The sequence below is a fragment of the Peromyscus maniculatus genome, chromosome 4 (genome assembly GCF_049852395.1).
Source record: "Peromyscus maniculatus bairdii isolate BWxNUB_F1_BW_parent chromosome 4, HU_Pman_BW_mat_3.1, whole genome shotgun sequence".
In the NCBI taxonomy this organism is placed as follows: domain Eukaryota; kingdom Metazoa; phylum Chordata; class Mammalia; order Rodentia; family Cricetidae; genus Peromyscus; species Peromyscus maniculatus.
In genome coordinates, this window is record NC_134855.1 from 19,324,398 (window position 1) to 19,340,977 (window position 16,580).

At 33.0% G+C, this 16,580-nt stretch overlaps 1 protein-coding gene across 1 annotated transcript in view; it reads right to left on the minus strand.

The window, feature by feature from the left end:
* Positions 1-7,224: 7,224 nt before the first annotated feature.
* The window catches only part of Lrp1b (LDL receptor related protein 1B), a 1,955,528-nt gene continuing 1,946,172 nt past the window's right edge, over positions 7,225-16,580 (minus strand). The window contains exons 88-91 of the mRNA XM_042275227.2: positions 14,057-14,147; positions 13,017-13,161; positions 10,412-10,510; positions 7,225-9,052 (exon numbers count right to left, since the gene is read on the minus strand). Of these exons, the coding sequence (XP_042131161.1) occupies positions 8,912-9,052; positions 10,412-10,510; positions 13,017-13,161; positions 14,057-14,147 (476 nt within the window). The 3' untranslated portion in view covers positions 7,225-8,911. The remainder of the gene's footprint in view (positions 9,053-10,411; positions 10,511-13,016; positions 13,162-14,056; positions 14,148-16,580) is intronic.

Here is a 16,580-nt window from a genome sequence, read left to right on the forward strand (position 1 = left end):
CATTGCTACCTTTGTATACACATAAGGCATGGTTGGTGAAATCATTTTTTCAAATACTCAACAATTCTTATCATTTTCACCTATCTCATCAAGGATTCTTACTCCCAAAACTACACTAAGGACCAGAGTCTCTATTTCTTTTAAAGAGGTGAATTGTTTTCAAATATACTGGCCATGTGTTTAAATGAATTTTTCTCCTGTAGTCGTCCATTATTGGCCAATACCTCTGAATACATTCATAGTCATATTGGCAAGTTCTTCCAATCTTTCCTCCAGTAGAAACCATATGTCCTTTTATCTTCTGAACTTTTAGTCAGTCTGGTTATAGTAAGAACACACTCTAGAAAGAACAAGGCTTTGCTTTAGGTGAAGATCTTACAGGGTTTCCAAATGAAGTTGGCATGCTTTTTCATTTGTATCGGGGAAAGGTTCTCTGCCGATATAGAAGGTGAATTAAATTCTAATATCTTTGAAGCTTTTATACTTGTATACCAAATAACTTCAAATTTTTCTGTCTTAAAAAATGAGTTATGGGGCTGGACAGATGGCTCAGTGGTTAAGAACACTGACTGCTCTTCCAAAGGACCTGGGTTCAATTCCCAACACCCACATGGCAGCTCACAACTGTCTTTAACTCCAGTTCCAGGGAACCTGACACCCATGGCAAAACATTAATGCACATAATATAAAAAAATAAATAAAATTTAAATAAAAAAATAAATGAGTTATAAGTAACCTAAGGCTCTGTCTGAGTCTCATGACTTTGTAAATCTATTTTACTTCATTGAACATGAAATTTTCACACAGGGAGTCTTTCTCTGTTTCACATATACAGACTATCATGAGGTATATATTGTTTATTATTTTTTATTGTTTATTATTTATATTGTTTATTATTTCTTTTTGAGACTTCAGTAGATCACCTAACAATATTTCCTTTATTATTATTCTAATGCCTATGTTATTCAGGAACAACAAACTTAAATTCATCCAAAGCAACTTCTTCAATCTATGGCTTAACTTACCACCTGCATGCATTTTAAGCATTTGTGATGGAACAGCATGTGAGAAATAATCATTACCTCACTTAATGTTAACAGTAGCTTTATTATGATAATTATATTAGAATTAATTTCCAATCCTATACTTTTAAAGGGTACTTGTTACTCCCCCAAACCAAGACAGAAACCAAAGCAGATGAGCAGACTATTGATATTGTGTGTATGTGTGTGTGTTTCTGTTGCTGTTTCTTTGTGTGTGTGTGTGTGTGTGTGTGTGTGTGTGTGTGTGTGTGTGTGTGTGTTTTCTTTTCCAGACAGTGATGAAGACTTTCTCATTGTATGGATTATTGCAGTCAAAAATAGATCCTGAAGCTGAAGGAGTAGAAGGTGCAACAGGAAGAGATATCTTGCTTAACAATAGACAAATGTAGTGGGTAGCTGTTCCAGTTTTGACATTGAAACACTGCCCCTAGAGTGACAGCAGGTAACTGCCATACCTGCCTATGACCTGCCCCTGGGGCGTGGCTGAGAGAGAGCCCCTTAAGACTTGAGATGCATATGTGTCTGTTGCTGGAGGGCTTTTCTCCAGGTTCCACCAAACCCCACAGTCCCTCAATCCACATATAAAATAATCACTCAGACGGTTATATCACTTATAAACTGTATGGCCATGGCAGGCTTCTTGCTAACTGTTCTTATATCTTAAATTAACCCATTTTTATAAATCTATACCTTGCCACATGACTGGTGGCTTACCGGCGTCTTTGCATGCTGCTTGTCCTGACGGTGGCTGCAGTGTCTCTCCTCCTTCTTCCTGTTTTCCCAACTCTCCTCTCTCTTTGTCCTGCCTATACTTCCTGCCTGGTCACTGCCTATCAGTGTTTTATTTATATAGAGTGATATCCACAGCATGTGTCTGGCCCCTTCTGGATACCTCGTGGTCCTAGAAGCTGGATGGGACACCAAGCCAGAGTTCTCTGCTGGATGGTACCTCATCTTTTCCTGATCCTGTAATCAACCCCTATTGGATGTATGTAAGTTATCCCAGAAATAAACCTCTCTTGATTACCAGATAAATTATGTGGCATTGCCTTGTTAAATACAGTAATAAACCAATATCTTCTTGAGTATGGCTGGGTCCCTCTGTACACTTTGTCCTCTCCTTCATGGTAACTTGAACTTCTGAAGAATCTGTGCATGCTACTTTAGTTTCTGTAAGTACTTGTGTGCAATAGTCCTCTTGTGTCTAGAAAACAGTGTTTCCTGGGAGTCATTCACCACTTTTGGCGGTTACAATATTTCTGCATCTTCTGAATAAATCCTTGACCTTTGTGGGTTGAATGGAGTGCCACCAGGCATATCATCCACACCCCAGGCCATGCCCCTTGTCCAGACATAGTTAGATAACACATAATGAACTCCATTTTTTTCTTGTGTGTTTTTTCCTTTAACTTTTGCTTGTTGCGTTTTTGTTTTTGTTTTCTTTTTAGATTTTTAGTTTAATTGTTTTGAAAACAAGAGAAAGAATAAAATTGGGTGGATAGATTGGTGAGGGATCTGGGAGGAATTATGTGAGGGTAAACATGGCATAAAAGTAGAATATTATTGGATTAACCGAGATGTCTTGTACACATTGAGACTTGTTTTGTATCCAAGTATGTGGTCAGTTTTGGAGAAAGTTCTGTGAGGTGCTGAGAAGAAATTATATTTTTCCGTGTTAGAGGTGAAATGTTCTGTAAGTATCTGGTAGGTCCATTTGCTTTATAATGTCAGTTAGTGCCAGCATTTCTCATTTGGAGGTGGGGGCAGGGACTGGTCTTGACTACCAGTCTACTGGTGAAAGTGGTGTTTTGAAGTCTCACACTATTGCTGTGTGTGAGAGTTAATATGTGATTTATGATTTATTAGTGTTTCTTTTATGAACCTTTGTATCCTAATGTTTGGTACAAAGACATTAGGAATTGAAATACCCTATTGGTAGATTTTTCCCATGGTGAGTATGTAGTTTCTTTCCTTATCTCTTCTGATAAGTTTTAGTTTGAAGTCTATTTCATCAGATATTGAAATGGCTACACTAACTTGATTCTTAGGTCAATGTGTTTGGAATACAATATTTCATTCTTATATGCTGAGGTGATGTCTTAATGATAAAGTGTGTTTCTTGGAAACAGCAGAAGGATGGATCCTATATTCTCATCCATTCTGTTAGTCTGTGTCTCTTTATTAGAAAGTTTAGATTATTGATGGTGAGTACTAGCAATGTTTTGTGTGTGTGTGTGTGTGTGTGTGTGTGTGTGTGTGTGTGTGTGTGTGTGTATGTGTGTGTGATTGTGTATATGTAATGTAATTACACTCTTTTGATTTGATGGTCTGGGATTTTTATTTTCTGATTTCTGGGGTCTAGTTAACCCCTTTAAGTTAGAGTTTTACTTCTAAGTGCCTCTTGTAGAGCTGGATTTGTACATAGACATTACTTAAATTTGATTTTATCTCAGACTGTCTTATTTTCTCCATCTATATGTATTGGATTTTTTTCTAGGGTATAATAGATTGGGATGCCATGTGTGGTCTCTTAAAATTTGAAGAACATCTATCGAAGACTTTGTGGCTCCTAGAGTCTCCTTTGAAAAGTCAGGTGTTGTTCCAGTAATTTTCTGTATGTGTTACTTGGTCTCTTCCTTTTGCAGCTTTCAATATTATTTTGTTTTCTGTATGTTTAGTGTTTTCATCACTACGTGCCGGGGAAACTCTCTTTTTTGGTCCAGTTTATTTGGTGTTTTATATGCTTCTTGTAGCTTTTTGCTATCTTCTTTAGGTTAGGAAAATTTTCGTCTCTGATTTTATTGAAAATATTTTCCATGCCTTTGTTCTACATTTCTTCTTCTTCCTCTGTTCCCATAATTCTTAGATTTCATCTTTTTATAATGTCCCAGATTTCCTGAATGTTTTGTTCCCGGAGATTTTACATGTAACAATCTTATTGACTATGCTATCCATTTCTCCTCTTGTGTCTTCAATACCTAAGATTCTCCTTTCCATCTGTTGTATTCTGCTGGTGAATAACTGTAGTCAGCCTACTTGCTTCCCTGTAAGAAGTCTAAATGAGTCTTAAACATTAAATTCATTCATATCATCTAATGTTGAAGAAGCAAATGTTTGATTAAATAAATTGAATATAGTGTATCTTGCAGAAGATAAAGAGTAACACACTTTCAAAACTGGTCACTGACTATCTATGTAGGCTCTTCTCATAAATTTAATCTTTTAGCTAAAACTTCTTGGTAGAGGTAAGCCAAAGTAGTGGTAATTATCATACTAGATAATAAGATTTTATATCTGGGGATTATATTTAAAAATAGAAAACTGTGGGTTATGAAATAAATCCTAGACTGCAGCTGCAGCATCTTCAGAAACCTGATGTGGTGACACATGGTTTGAAGTATAGCATTTGGGAGGCAGAGGCAGGAGTTCATGGACTGAGCTATAGGTGAACCTAATACAAACAAATAAATAGTCCTTAAAAAAAAAAAGCTGGAGAGATGCTTCTGGGAGTAAGGCGGCTTGGCACCAAACCTGATTACTCCACCTAGATCTAGTTTGATCTCTAGAACTCACATGGTGGAAAGAAGGAATAAATTCCACTAAGTTGTTCTTCGGCCTCTACATGTATGCTGTATTATAACCTCCCACCAAAAAAAATACATATTTTGTAAATGGTAGGTAAGGACAGATAAAGGAAACTGATTAATTGTCTTCTACTCTTTTTGGAATGTTCTTTTTCCTGTTAGATATTTGGAAACTATGGGAGTTTGCATGTCATAGTTCATTAATACTACCTATAATATTCTGCTCTTAAGTTCTTCATATTTGAGTTTTCATAAAAATGGAACCTTATACTCTTCAAGAAAAGTGTGAGATTAAGTCTCAACCTTTACAGTCATTAAAACAAGCCCATGATAAAATGAAAACCAAAACAAGACTTAATTTGCAAATAAAATACATATACATAAATAAAATGGTTTGATTATTTTCTTCAAATTCATAAGGTCATAATAAACATTTCCCTCTTTTTTCTGTTGAATACATATAGTTTGCTAGCAATTTTGTAAATGTAACATGGGCATCATCAATATTTTTACTACTTTATTTTTATTGCATATGAATGAGGGTTCTGTAGTGATATATTTTTTTTTTGTACAAAGTGCATTCAATTGCCTGCAGAGATCAGAGGAGGGTATTGGAGTACCTGGAGCTAAAGTTACATATACTTGTGAGCTACTTACTGTTTGGGGTCTGGGATCTATACCCAGGTCTCTGCAAGAGTATCAAGTATTCTTAACTTCTAATGGCCTTCATGAGCAAATTTTAAAGAATTGTTTAATTTGTTTATAAATTATATTTATTTGTGTGTGTGTTGTAGCTGTAAGTTTTCCTGTGTCCCACCCAGTCCCACAGCTACTCAGACCCACATGAACACACAGAGGCTTATATTAATTATGAACTGGATGACCTATGGCTCAAGCTTCTTGCTAGCTAGCTCTTATATCTTAAATTAACCAATTTCTATTAATCTATGTTTTGCCACATGTTCTGTGGCTTTACTGGTCTGCTGGCATGTTGTTTCTTGGGCTGCAGGATGGCATCTCTCCTGATTCTTATTTCTTCTTCTTGTCTCTGTCTTGAATTTCCTGCTTGGCTATAACCTGACTCGCCATAGGCCAGAGTAGCTTCTTTATTAACCAATCATTGCAACATATATTCATAGCATACAGAAAGATATCCCACAGCAGTGTGTGTGTGTGTGTGTGTGTGCATGTAGCTCATGGCACAGCACAGGTAGGGGTCAGAAAACACCTTGCAGACGTTAGTACTCGTATACCCTGTAGGTCAGGGGTTTCAATACAAGTTGTCAGGATTAGTTACATATGACTTTTCCTACTGAGCCAATTTCCCTGCCCCATCTTCAATATTAAATTTGGGAATATCATTTTTTTAGTTCTTTCATTCTTTCTGATCCATCATGGAGTTATTTAATAATGAGAAACAGCATGCAGTTCTACAACAGCATTCCTTTACATGGGTAATGTAGGTAATTTTCTACAAAAAAAGCTGACAATGTCGCTAGATATTATTCATTGTTGCAAAATTGTAGAGTGTGTTGCTATCATCCCCTTGGAGAATAGAGTACAGAAATCCAGATGGATACTCTACCCTGGAAAGGACAAATTAAGAATGATCTAGCCTAAGATTTTGAGAGGTTGAAAAATCTTTGTTCTATGGAAAGAAATTTGTAGAGGGTTCAGGTTTATTTGGAACCATTAATTTTTTAAAAATAAAACATCTCACATCAAATATTGAAACAATTACCCAGAAAGCATTGTGTTAGTGTGACTGATAAAGAGTTATGAATATGGATTTACATACTTGATTTTTAAAGTATTTACTTAGCTTTTTGTAATAGAAAATTACAAAAAAAATTATATAAAATTTATGTAATTGGAATAGAGAGCAAATGACAGAAATAGGTGAGACTGAGTTCCAGTAGTGAAAATATTTTGTTATGTTAGACTGACTATAAAGTTGCAACAAATAAAGAATATTGATTTTGATGTACACTTTTACACATGTCATGGTAGAATGAAACATCAGTGAACAGAGATGTAAAAAGTGATCAGAGCTCTTTTCAAAAACCTCTCTTGAATGTATTTCTAAAATGTCTAATGGAAAGAAACAACTCATTAATGGTAGGTCTTGTTTGCCACACTTTCTATATGGTTTGCTATGATTATATTAATAATAACAGTAGAAATCTCAGTCTGATACTCTGTGTATTAACTAATATCAATGAGCATACCACTTAAACAGAGTTGTCGAAACATCATCTTATGGATTCTCAGTTTCTGGTGATGCATTGAGAAAGGGAAGGAGAGTGATAATGCTGGCTTATTAATTATAGTTACATTACTACATGTGTAACATATTTCTTTTGGCCACAATTTGTAGTCTTTGATAAGAACAAGAAGTCGGTGGAATGTAATTGTGAAGAAACCTTTCCACTTTAAAAGAAGAGGTAGAAAATGCTTATTCAGGTATCCTGTGGAAAATTATTCAGTGACACTTGTCCTTCCCTGAAGAATATGTTCTTTAAGACAATGTTGGACTATCTAAACAATATAACGAAAGGACTTTTATAAATTTAAAAACTACCAAACACAAGTATTTAAATATGTAGAATTTCATTTAAATAAGTCAGTCAACAATTTTTTATAAAGTATTTAACACTTCATTGTAGAAACATAGGCAAAATGACTATTATAACCAAAATGAAAAATACTGTTCAATTTAAAAAATGTACTTAAACAAGAACCTGAAAAAGTTTATGGTATGCATAACATTGTTCAAGCAAATCACACGAGTATTACATAAACCAATATTCTATAAAGGCCTCAGTATGGCAAAGTTTAGAAATAGGTAGTATGCATGCACATAGTACAACAAAAATTTCCTTATAAAACAGCAGTTTTTAATGCTTGTACAAAGGGATAGAGAGCAACCACAAACATATTTCATCTGTTAGATTAATACATTTTGACAGCTAAAAGTCAGTCATGTCTATCAGAGGGACAAAAAACCCCACAGCTTATGAATAAACTTTTTGTGCCTTTAAAGATATTTGTATAAAAATGCTATCTTTTTATACAACTTAAATAAACCATATTTTTTACAATCAAAATTTGAAAAAAAAAAACAGTGAATGGGTTTGTGTGTCTTGTATAACCAAAGAGAAACCAAATTACCAATGTTAATAGCACAGAAAAACTCTCCACCTGGCATCATGGCAGGTCATTCTTATTCCTCAAACAGTCCTTGAATTGTAGTTGAATTTGGAGAACAATTAATTAGTCATATCATATCTTGAAAATACTTACTAATTACTTTATACAAAGGAAATTCTCCTTGGTCTAGCAAAGAGAATGCATTCACAAAACTGAAATTTTGGCATCACTTTGTGTGGTTGTATGTGGTTTTCTTGTGTTCAGCGTGGTTAAAGGGTGATATCCATCCACAGCATGAACATATCGGGAAAGAAATATGTAAGACATGAGTGCCCATGTCCTGCTGTGCTCTTGGCTGGCTGTGTGTCTCAGGACCTAGGAGGAATAAAAGGTCCTATCCCACAACAAGTGCTATTAGTCCTGTTCTCGTTATATGTTTGCTATGTTCTATCAACCTAAATATCACTATTGTTACAGGGGATATATGTTTTGTATATCATAGAGTCTACTAACTTTTTGAAAAATAAGTCATTTGTATTCATGCAAATTATTAATATTATGTATTTTTTAAAATTTTAATTTTTTCCTCAAAAATTCCAGCTATTCCTTTGTCATCTGAGACTAATTTTAAAGCAGGAGATGCTAAACTTGTAAGGGCTATGTATCCTCAGCCAAGTCTCAATCCATGTTTATGGGCATAAAGAAGAGAGTTTGTTCTTTCAAGAGAAAATACAATGGCATTGCATTACAGCATCCAGACAATAGAATGAGAAAATGGAGAGTACATTGCTGATTATGTAGAACTAAAAATTCTTATAAAATAGATTGCTCATATTAACTCTACAAAGGAATATTTTGTTTTTTTTTAATTTTAACAAATTTAAAGGTGTGTGATATCAGCAGCATTATTGTAAGTTGTAGTGTAGTGCAGTTATTTTTCATAAAAATACCATAAAAATGGTGAATCAATATTCATTAGCAAAAAGAAATAAAACCCAAAAAACTCAGAAAACAATTAACCAGGAAAAAGATATAGGGATAATGCTGATGCTAAAACAAGTGTAATACTGTTGGAACATACAAAAGTAATCCTTATATTTTATACATTTATACAGCATAGAAAAGTGTCCTTCATTATGCCACTGTCTCTCTGATGCCAATTTCAATTTTCTTTGGGAGCAGTTCTTTCCGTTCATCAACACTTCCTAAGGAGTTTCGACAGTTCTGTCCATCCATATACAATTTTGCATACACTGGGTTGGAGTAATTTGTTGGCTGAAGGAGAAAGAAAATAAGTATAATTTTACTATCTCTTGGACCACATTAAATATTTTGTAAAATGTCTATTTTTAATGATAACATGTAATTTAAATTCCATGTTCATAGATTTTAGTCTATTTTGACGTAGAAACATAACTGGATTTTAAAGGTAGCTTGGGAGCCAAGCAGAAGCTTTGCTATAAGACTAAAAGCCAGTATGTCCTTGTGAAAGTTATACCCACATGGCTTTACTGTAAAATGTTAGACCTAATTGTCACATTTGAAGGGTATTTGGCCTTATATTCCCATTGTCACCGCCTCTGACTGCTGGTGTAATCCACAGATGGCACAGAAATTGCCAATACAAAAATCACCTGTTTTCCTCTTCTAATTTTCCCGATATGAATTAAACATAAGTAAATGAAGAAAAGTCAAAGTCCCAAAATACACCAGGGAGGCGTCTTTAAAATATAGATAGCATTTTTGTTTCCAACAACCTTCATGCACTTGCTATGTGAAACACTCTGGAGTCTTCCAAATAATCTTTACTTCACACTCATCTGAGGTTTTAGAGGCCTGGTTGATTTTGAAGCAAGATCAAGGTTAACATAAGCAGGCTCTTTCAGTTCAAAGCGACATGCAATATTCATTATTAAAGAAATTGCAACTTAACACAAGAAAGTGCCATTTCATTTTTATTTTTATGGGTCTTTTTTGTTTAGTTTGAGTTTTTCTTTTTTTTAATGCAGTATCTTAATGTTAGTTCCAGCAGAGAAATATTTACTCTTTATAACATGCAAAGGAGACACTGTAAGACAGACAGTGAGAATGAAAAGGATTTGATGGTCAGGAGAAAGAGGTGGAGGGAACATGGAAATCCACAATCTATTGTTCTGCCTAAAATGAGCTTTGTGACTATGGACAGAAAAGCTTTTTCTATAACCAGTAACTAAATGTTAAAAAATAAGATTTAATTAGATTACCCCTGATTTGTGAATATGATGACACATTTTTAAGTATGTTTTAACTTAACTTCATATTTATTATCTATCTACCTATAATTAAAACAAATTCATTTAAATTCATTCACTTTAAATTTCTCTTCATAAATCTGCTGGCCATACAATTTAAAGTTCTTCCAAATCCCATATAGGAAGTACTATCCACTTAATGACTGGCCTAACTTGGTAACAGGTTTTATAAGCATTCTTCTATGCAAAGAACACACTGCAAAAGTTTGAGATTTTAATGCTGTTTTGCAGCCTCTTGTTAATGAAAACCATAAAGTCAAGTTCTGTCCAAGTCAAGCACGGCTCTGTGAATGGAGAGGGTTTGTAGTGGGATGAGGAGGAAAGGAAGGGCTGTTTCTCTCACCCCGGAAGTTAGTGGTCCTTTCAAATCAGAGTTTAGGTAGATGGGCGGTGCTGTGTGTGGGAGCTTGAAAGCACTGGGACCTCCCCCTATGTACCTGGACTGTACACAAACAGAAAATTTTATCTCATCTAATGTCATGGGAACATTTATTCCCTGATACAAAACATAACCAAATGATACAATTAATATAAAATGCTCTTGAACCCTAGGCCAAATCTGGAGGCTTATGTCAGCATGTGGAACTTGAGATATTTGTCTCAAAGATGAGACCCTCAGTAAGGTCCAGCTTCCTGACATGCGTTCTGTGGGAATCATGTCCACTTCTGTTTACCCCTGGAAATACCAATGAAGTTTTTGACATTGAAAATTTAAAATTCAGAAAGTTGTCTTTCCTGAAGACTTAGCTATCCTCTCTAGCAATTCACCATTACTTTATAATTTTAGGATAAAAAATAAAATTTCAACTGATATATCAATTTAAATTTACTTTTTAGAAATCTATTCTTAAGATTAAAAGAGTCTCCATTTCTGTTCATTGCTTTATACTTCATTAGGTCTAAAGGAAGAATTATCCAATTATTATCCTTGTATTCATAGTATAATGTTTGATAGTTATATTGCTTGTGAACATTTTTTTTTTTTTTTTTTTTTTTTTGGTTTTTCGAGACAGGGTTTCTCTTGTGTAGCTTTGCGCCTCTCCTGGAACTCACTTGGTAGACCAGGCTGGCCTCGAACTCACAGAGATCCGCCTGCCTCTGCCTCCCGAGTGCTGGGATTAAAGGAGTGCGCCACCACCGCCCGGCACTTGTGAACATTTGAAAAGCACAGAAATACAAAGGAGCATATATGTGCTTAAAAAAAATCTTCAACATCAACTTTTAATGTTGAACAACCTAAGATGTATTACAAAGAGAAGAGTCTTGGAAAAGATTCTAACATGAATGAAGTAAATTTGGTCCTTTAATACTTCCCACAAAAGTCTCATATCAGAAATTTTAAAAAAGTAATTATAGAACTTGGAGTTTTAATAAGAACCAATAATTTTTTAATTATTCACACTTTTGAATAAGAAAATCCAAATAATGTTGAAATGAATTGTGGCTAAAATCTACAAATATACCTTTCTGTGTATTTCTAATTATTTCAGCCTCAGTTCTGTTTTATTAATTTTACTAATGATAACAGTCCTTTTGATCATAAGATATCAAAGAAACAGGAGGCTCATTCACATTCAACATAATAGAACTGACCATTTCACAAAAAATATATGTGCAATATAATTTGCATTTGATTACATCAAATGATGGGGAAACAGTCTGCTTGATCATGTGCTATGGCCTGACTTTCTGAAACTGTTAATCGGTTGTTCTATAGTTACCTTTCATGTAACAATTCATAGTTACATTCTAAACCTTATGAACCAGGTAGAAATAAACTGTTAAGTTGTGTCTTATACAATTTTGGCTACTCAGTCAGCTAATTGTTAAATACACATTTATTGAGTAATAAGTGAAATTATATAAGTACATTGAAATTATATGTAAAAGGCCTGAAATACGGTTTTATTTTCATGTGGTAAGTGTATGACAAGCTGTATTCTCTTTAAGTTTAATTAATTGTATTAATTCAGTGGCTAGGAATTAAAATAACAAAGGGATTTTTGAAATTTTCATGAAAAATTGAAGAGTGCATTCTCATCAGTTCATGGTACTTAATGGACACTGTTCTTCCTTAGAACAGCTGGAAGGATGCCAGAAGTCTGTGTGTTAAGATGGCTTTCTTTTACACAGATAAATTTCTAGGTGTGCTAAGTATGTATGATCTTTTAGTATCAAGTACAATACCATATACTAAGGTTGGCAGTACTTCTTTCATGAGAAGTTCCAATATAACAGTTTGCTAATTAATAGCAAGTAAAATAGTCCTAATGAAAATGACTATAATATCTGTACATTTTGTCCATGTAGTATTTGATGATTTTTATAATAGAATATGACTACTAATTTCCAGTTTATGAAGTTCAATCCCAGGTTTAGAAGTAGATTGCCTGGAAGGGGACTACAGAAACAAGAGAAAATCACTTAAGTGAATTGTTATTGTGATTATACTATAAATTACAGTTTGGACAAGTGTCTTTATTAACTCAGTAGCTGGAGAACAGTTGAGAAATAATGGATCAAAGAGAAACTACACAACTTTTATGATTTTTCAACAAAACACTATTGCGATAAAAAATAATCATTTTGAAATTGAACCAATGACCTCTTTTCACATGGAAAAATAAAGTATATAGTGTTTTTGCATTATGCTGTACATTACAGATGCTAGCACCCCACACAATTTAAGTTATTATACTAAATAAAGTTCTATCTTTATAAACTAAATGAACACATTTTTTTTTTGTAAATCACACAGTATTAACTATTATGTTCCAGTGAATATCGTTCAACAAGTGTTTTCTCTTAGAAGAGACTAGATAGCACAATATACCTTAAAGTCTTGTACTATAATTTTAGATATTAAAAATGCATGGTTAAATTCAGAACTCTGCAGTGGATTTTCAAGACTGTTAGTATTCTCTGCTCATGATCTCAAGACATATTACCTTTACTGGATCTATCATGAAACTTGGTTCTAAAAGACTCCCGTCACTGTGGTCGTGATCTACTTCATACATATTGTATGATGGATTGCCGATTTCTACATTTATTCCTCCATTGATGATAGGCTGTCTTCTAATTGTCTTTGTTCTATAGTATGTGGACATAAATTTAAATATCATTTGTACAGAGATTACAAATTAAGTTATGTACTATTAAAACATTTACTGATTTGCTGACATGGTACAACTGATAAATTCTGAATGAAATACAATTGAGGAAATTTAATAGTTGAGATTTATCAAATCAAAAAAGAGTAGAAAACTCATAACTTGACTATTTTCTATGAATATGATTGAGTAATATGTGAAAACATATTAGAACTAAAATTCTCTGAATACCATACTACATTAATGAAAAATTCACAATTCAATTTTAAGTTAAATTTCAAATGTTTTCTTTGGTATAAAAATTAACCCTAGCAAAATATGATAAAGAAACTTTGAAATGTCTTGTTCATAATTTTGAACTCAATGGCTAGAATCTTAAGTCACAAATTCTATGTTCCAGATTAATCCACATCTATACAGCTGTACAATTATATAAATTGAAACACTTTCATTTGGGAGAAAATAAAATAAAATAAATACACATTACCCATTACAAATATAATTTATGGTATACCTGTATAGTACATAATTGATACCAATAACTATATAAAATAAAGTGATAAGGCAATCTTCATTGTTTATTCAAGGGAAGAGCATTAGAAGTATAAATTCTACCAAAATTGTCAAAGATATGTCTATGTTGGTTTCATTATAACATATACATGGAGTGATTCTGTCATATAATATGAAGGAACACTCATGTAATTTTAAGTGAAATAGGGATAAACAAATTGAGAAATAATATTATTTTGGTTTTTCGAGATGGTTTTTAATTGGAATAATTAATCCTGTTTCTAAGAAAAATAAAACATAACATTTCTGCCACTTTCATATGACTCAGTCACTGCACGTGAATCCAGAGCATGGCATCTTACCTTCTTTTTCTCTTACAAAGCACTAAACCAATCACTAGGGTGGTTACTAAGGTCACCAAGAGGACAAGAGGCACAATGATAGCAATGCTCCCTGGAAAATAAATTGATTCATAGAAGAACAAATAAACAAAATTATATAAAGCTTGGTATAACTAAACTGTCACATTAAATAATTTCACCGTTAATATGAATAAAAATAAAGCATGGAAGAGATGTTTGTATTCTGAGGTCATAACTATTTTAACAAAAATTTCCTATCAAAGAGCCTGTTGAGATGCTTGGTTAGATATCTTTTGTTTATATATTTCATTTAAAGACCATATATTTAGAGTTAATAACTTTGATTCTGAATTACTGATCATCATCATATATATGATCAGGAAATGATGAAAGTACACATTATAAGTCAATGATGTCTGAATATATTTGCCTTAAATTTCATGGACTACATTCCTGCAAACTAAGTTATTGTTCTGTAAAAAACAATTAAAATTAGCCATAGTGTCTCTGGCCAGTCAAACAGCAACATGGGAAACTGCAAATAATAGTTTGATTTGATTAGGCATAGACATAAGCATCAGTTTCATGAACTACTTTGGAGAAAGACCTTGAGTAGGTTACCTGAACTCTGACTGTTAAATGATCAACAAGAAGAATAATTTAGGGATTATTCTGACACCCTTTCATGAACTCAACATTCAGGTACACCTAAATGGTACATACATGTAAACAGTTATACACATAAAACAAGATGAAAACATTCAAAAAATTTTAAGAAGAATCAGATAGCTGTTAGTTTGTTTATCAAATAAATAAATAAATAAGCAAATGTCTCCAATCTCAAATGCAGAATAATGTCAGAAAAATATTTTTGGAGCTTCAATTTATGTTGAAAAATGTTTACTTTTTGTTTTTATGCTCATGAAAATGACCTTAGGGTTTATAATTTTAACATTCTTCTTTAAATGTTGTTTCTAATTTTTCTACATCTGATCATAGGAAAGAGAAATCAGAGAAACATTGTTTTTCTTTCATAGGAAGTGTGGTGCGGCAGTGATTTTTATTAGACACAGATACTTCTAGAATCACTACACTGTGCTGGTACTATAACTCTAGGATGGTATGCTAAGATTATACACCATGAATGGCAGGAAGAAGCTGGATGCAAATGCCATTTTACAGCAGGAATATTATGTAGCATTCCTAGGCAGCCAATACTAATTTTTTTTCAAGGCTAACAGCCAACACACATGAAACTAGGCTATCTGTAGACATTCAACAAATTAGCTTACCTGACAAGTGACCCAGATATAATACAATTCAAATTTTAACTAAAATTTAAATATCACAAACATTTATGCATAGAATATCAAAGCTTATTAAAATATAGAAAATTTCCTCTGCATATGCATGTGCATATTAAATACTGATGAAGTTGAAGTTAATCATCACATTATACACAATGTACAAGCACTATATCAAAGTGATTGAGGTTTCATAGTTACTTACTGAGGATACAAAAGAAAGATTGTTGGAGATCAATTACCAAAATATCTTTAGATGTTCATTAAAAAAATCACGTATGTCAGCATCCCACCCAGCTTATAACCTGGAGAAATCTGCATTGAGAGATATATCTCTACACATGACTTTCATTTTTATTCACTTAAAACATAAAACTCATTTTGTTCTTCCATGATATCTTGGCTATACAACTTGGTGAGTTCAATATTACATTTTACCTTTGTTTCAGAGGAGGTGAACATTATGGATATATATATAATTTCTCAGCCATTAATGAAGACAGAATACTAGGCAGCTTTGATGTAATTAACAGTTGTTTATAAACTTTAAATATGAAGAAACAAGCTTGATTCCTATTAATATATGGTCTCAACTGGTGGATAACTTGACAGATATCTTCACTTCATTATACATTCTTTTTCAATAAATGCTTAGAATATCAGTAAATGTGTAAAGCCAACCAACACTAGATTCAAAGTATGCAGCATTTCTTCATTCTCATTGAAAATGTAAATTATTTATAAATTTATACATTTACCTGTTCTCCCTAGTTTCTGCCATTCCATAAGTTAAAATATTAATTATGCATGCAAGAAAACTAAGCATCTCTTTTTCTTTTAATTTCACCACCACAGATGGTAACTGCAATCCCTATACATTACAGAGCTCTGTTTAAATGCCCAGACATCTGGTATGTTTATGCAACCAATCAAGGTAACTGCAATAATGTTTAATGTTGATAATAAATAATATAGACAGCATTTTGTTTTTATTTTTATAAAACATTATTAGAAACAACCGATATTATAAATGTTTTAGAATTTTAAAATATATAGTTAATCAAGAGCTCTTTCTTTGGCTTGTTTGTTATCTTACCAAAGTTTATTTTTATTATTATTTATTACTTATTGGTTTTATTTTTAGATTCCTGTTTTCATCTTAATGAGAAAGAAGTGCTGTGGATTTGGGTGAGTAGAAAAATGAGGAGGAACTGGGTAGA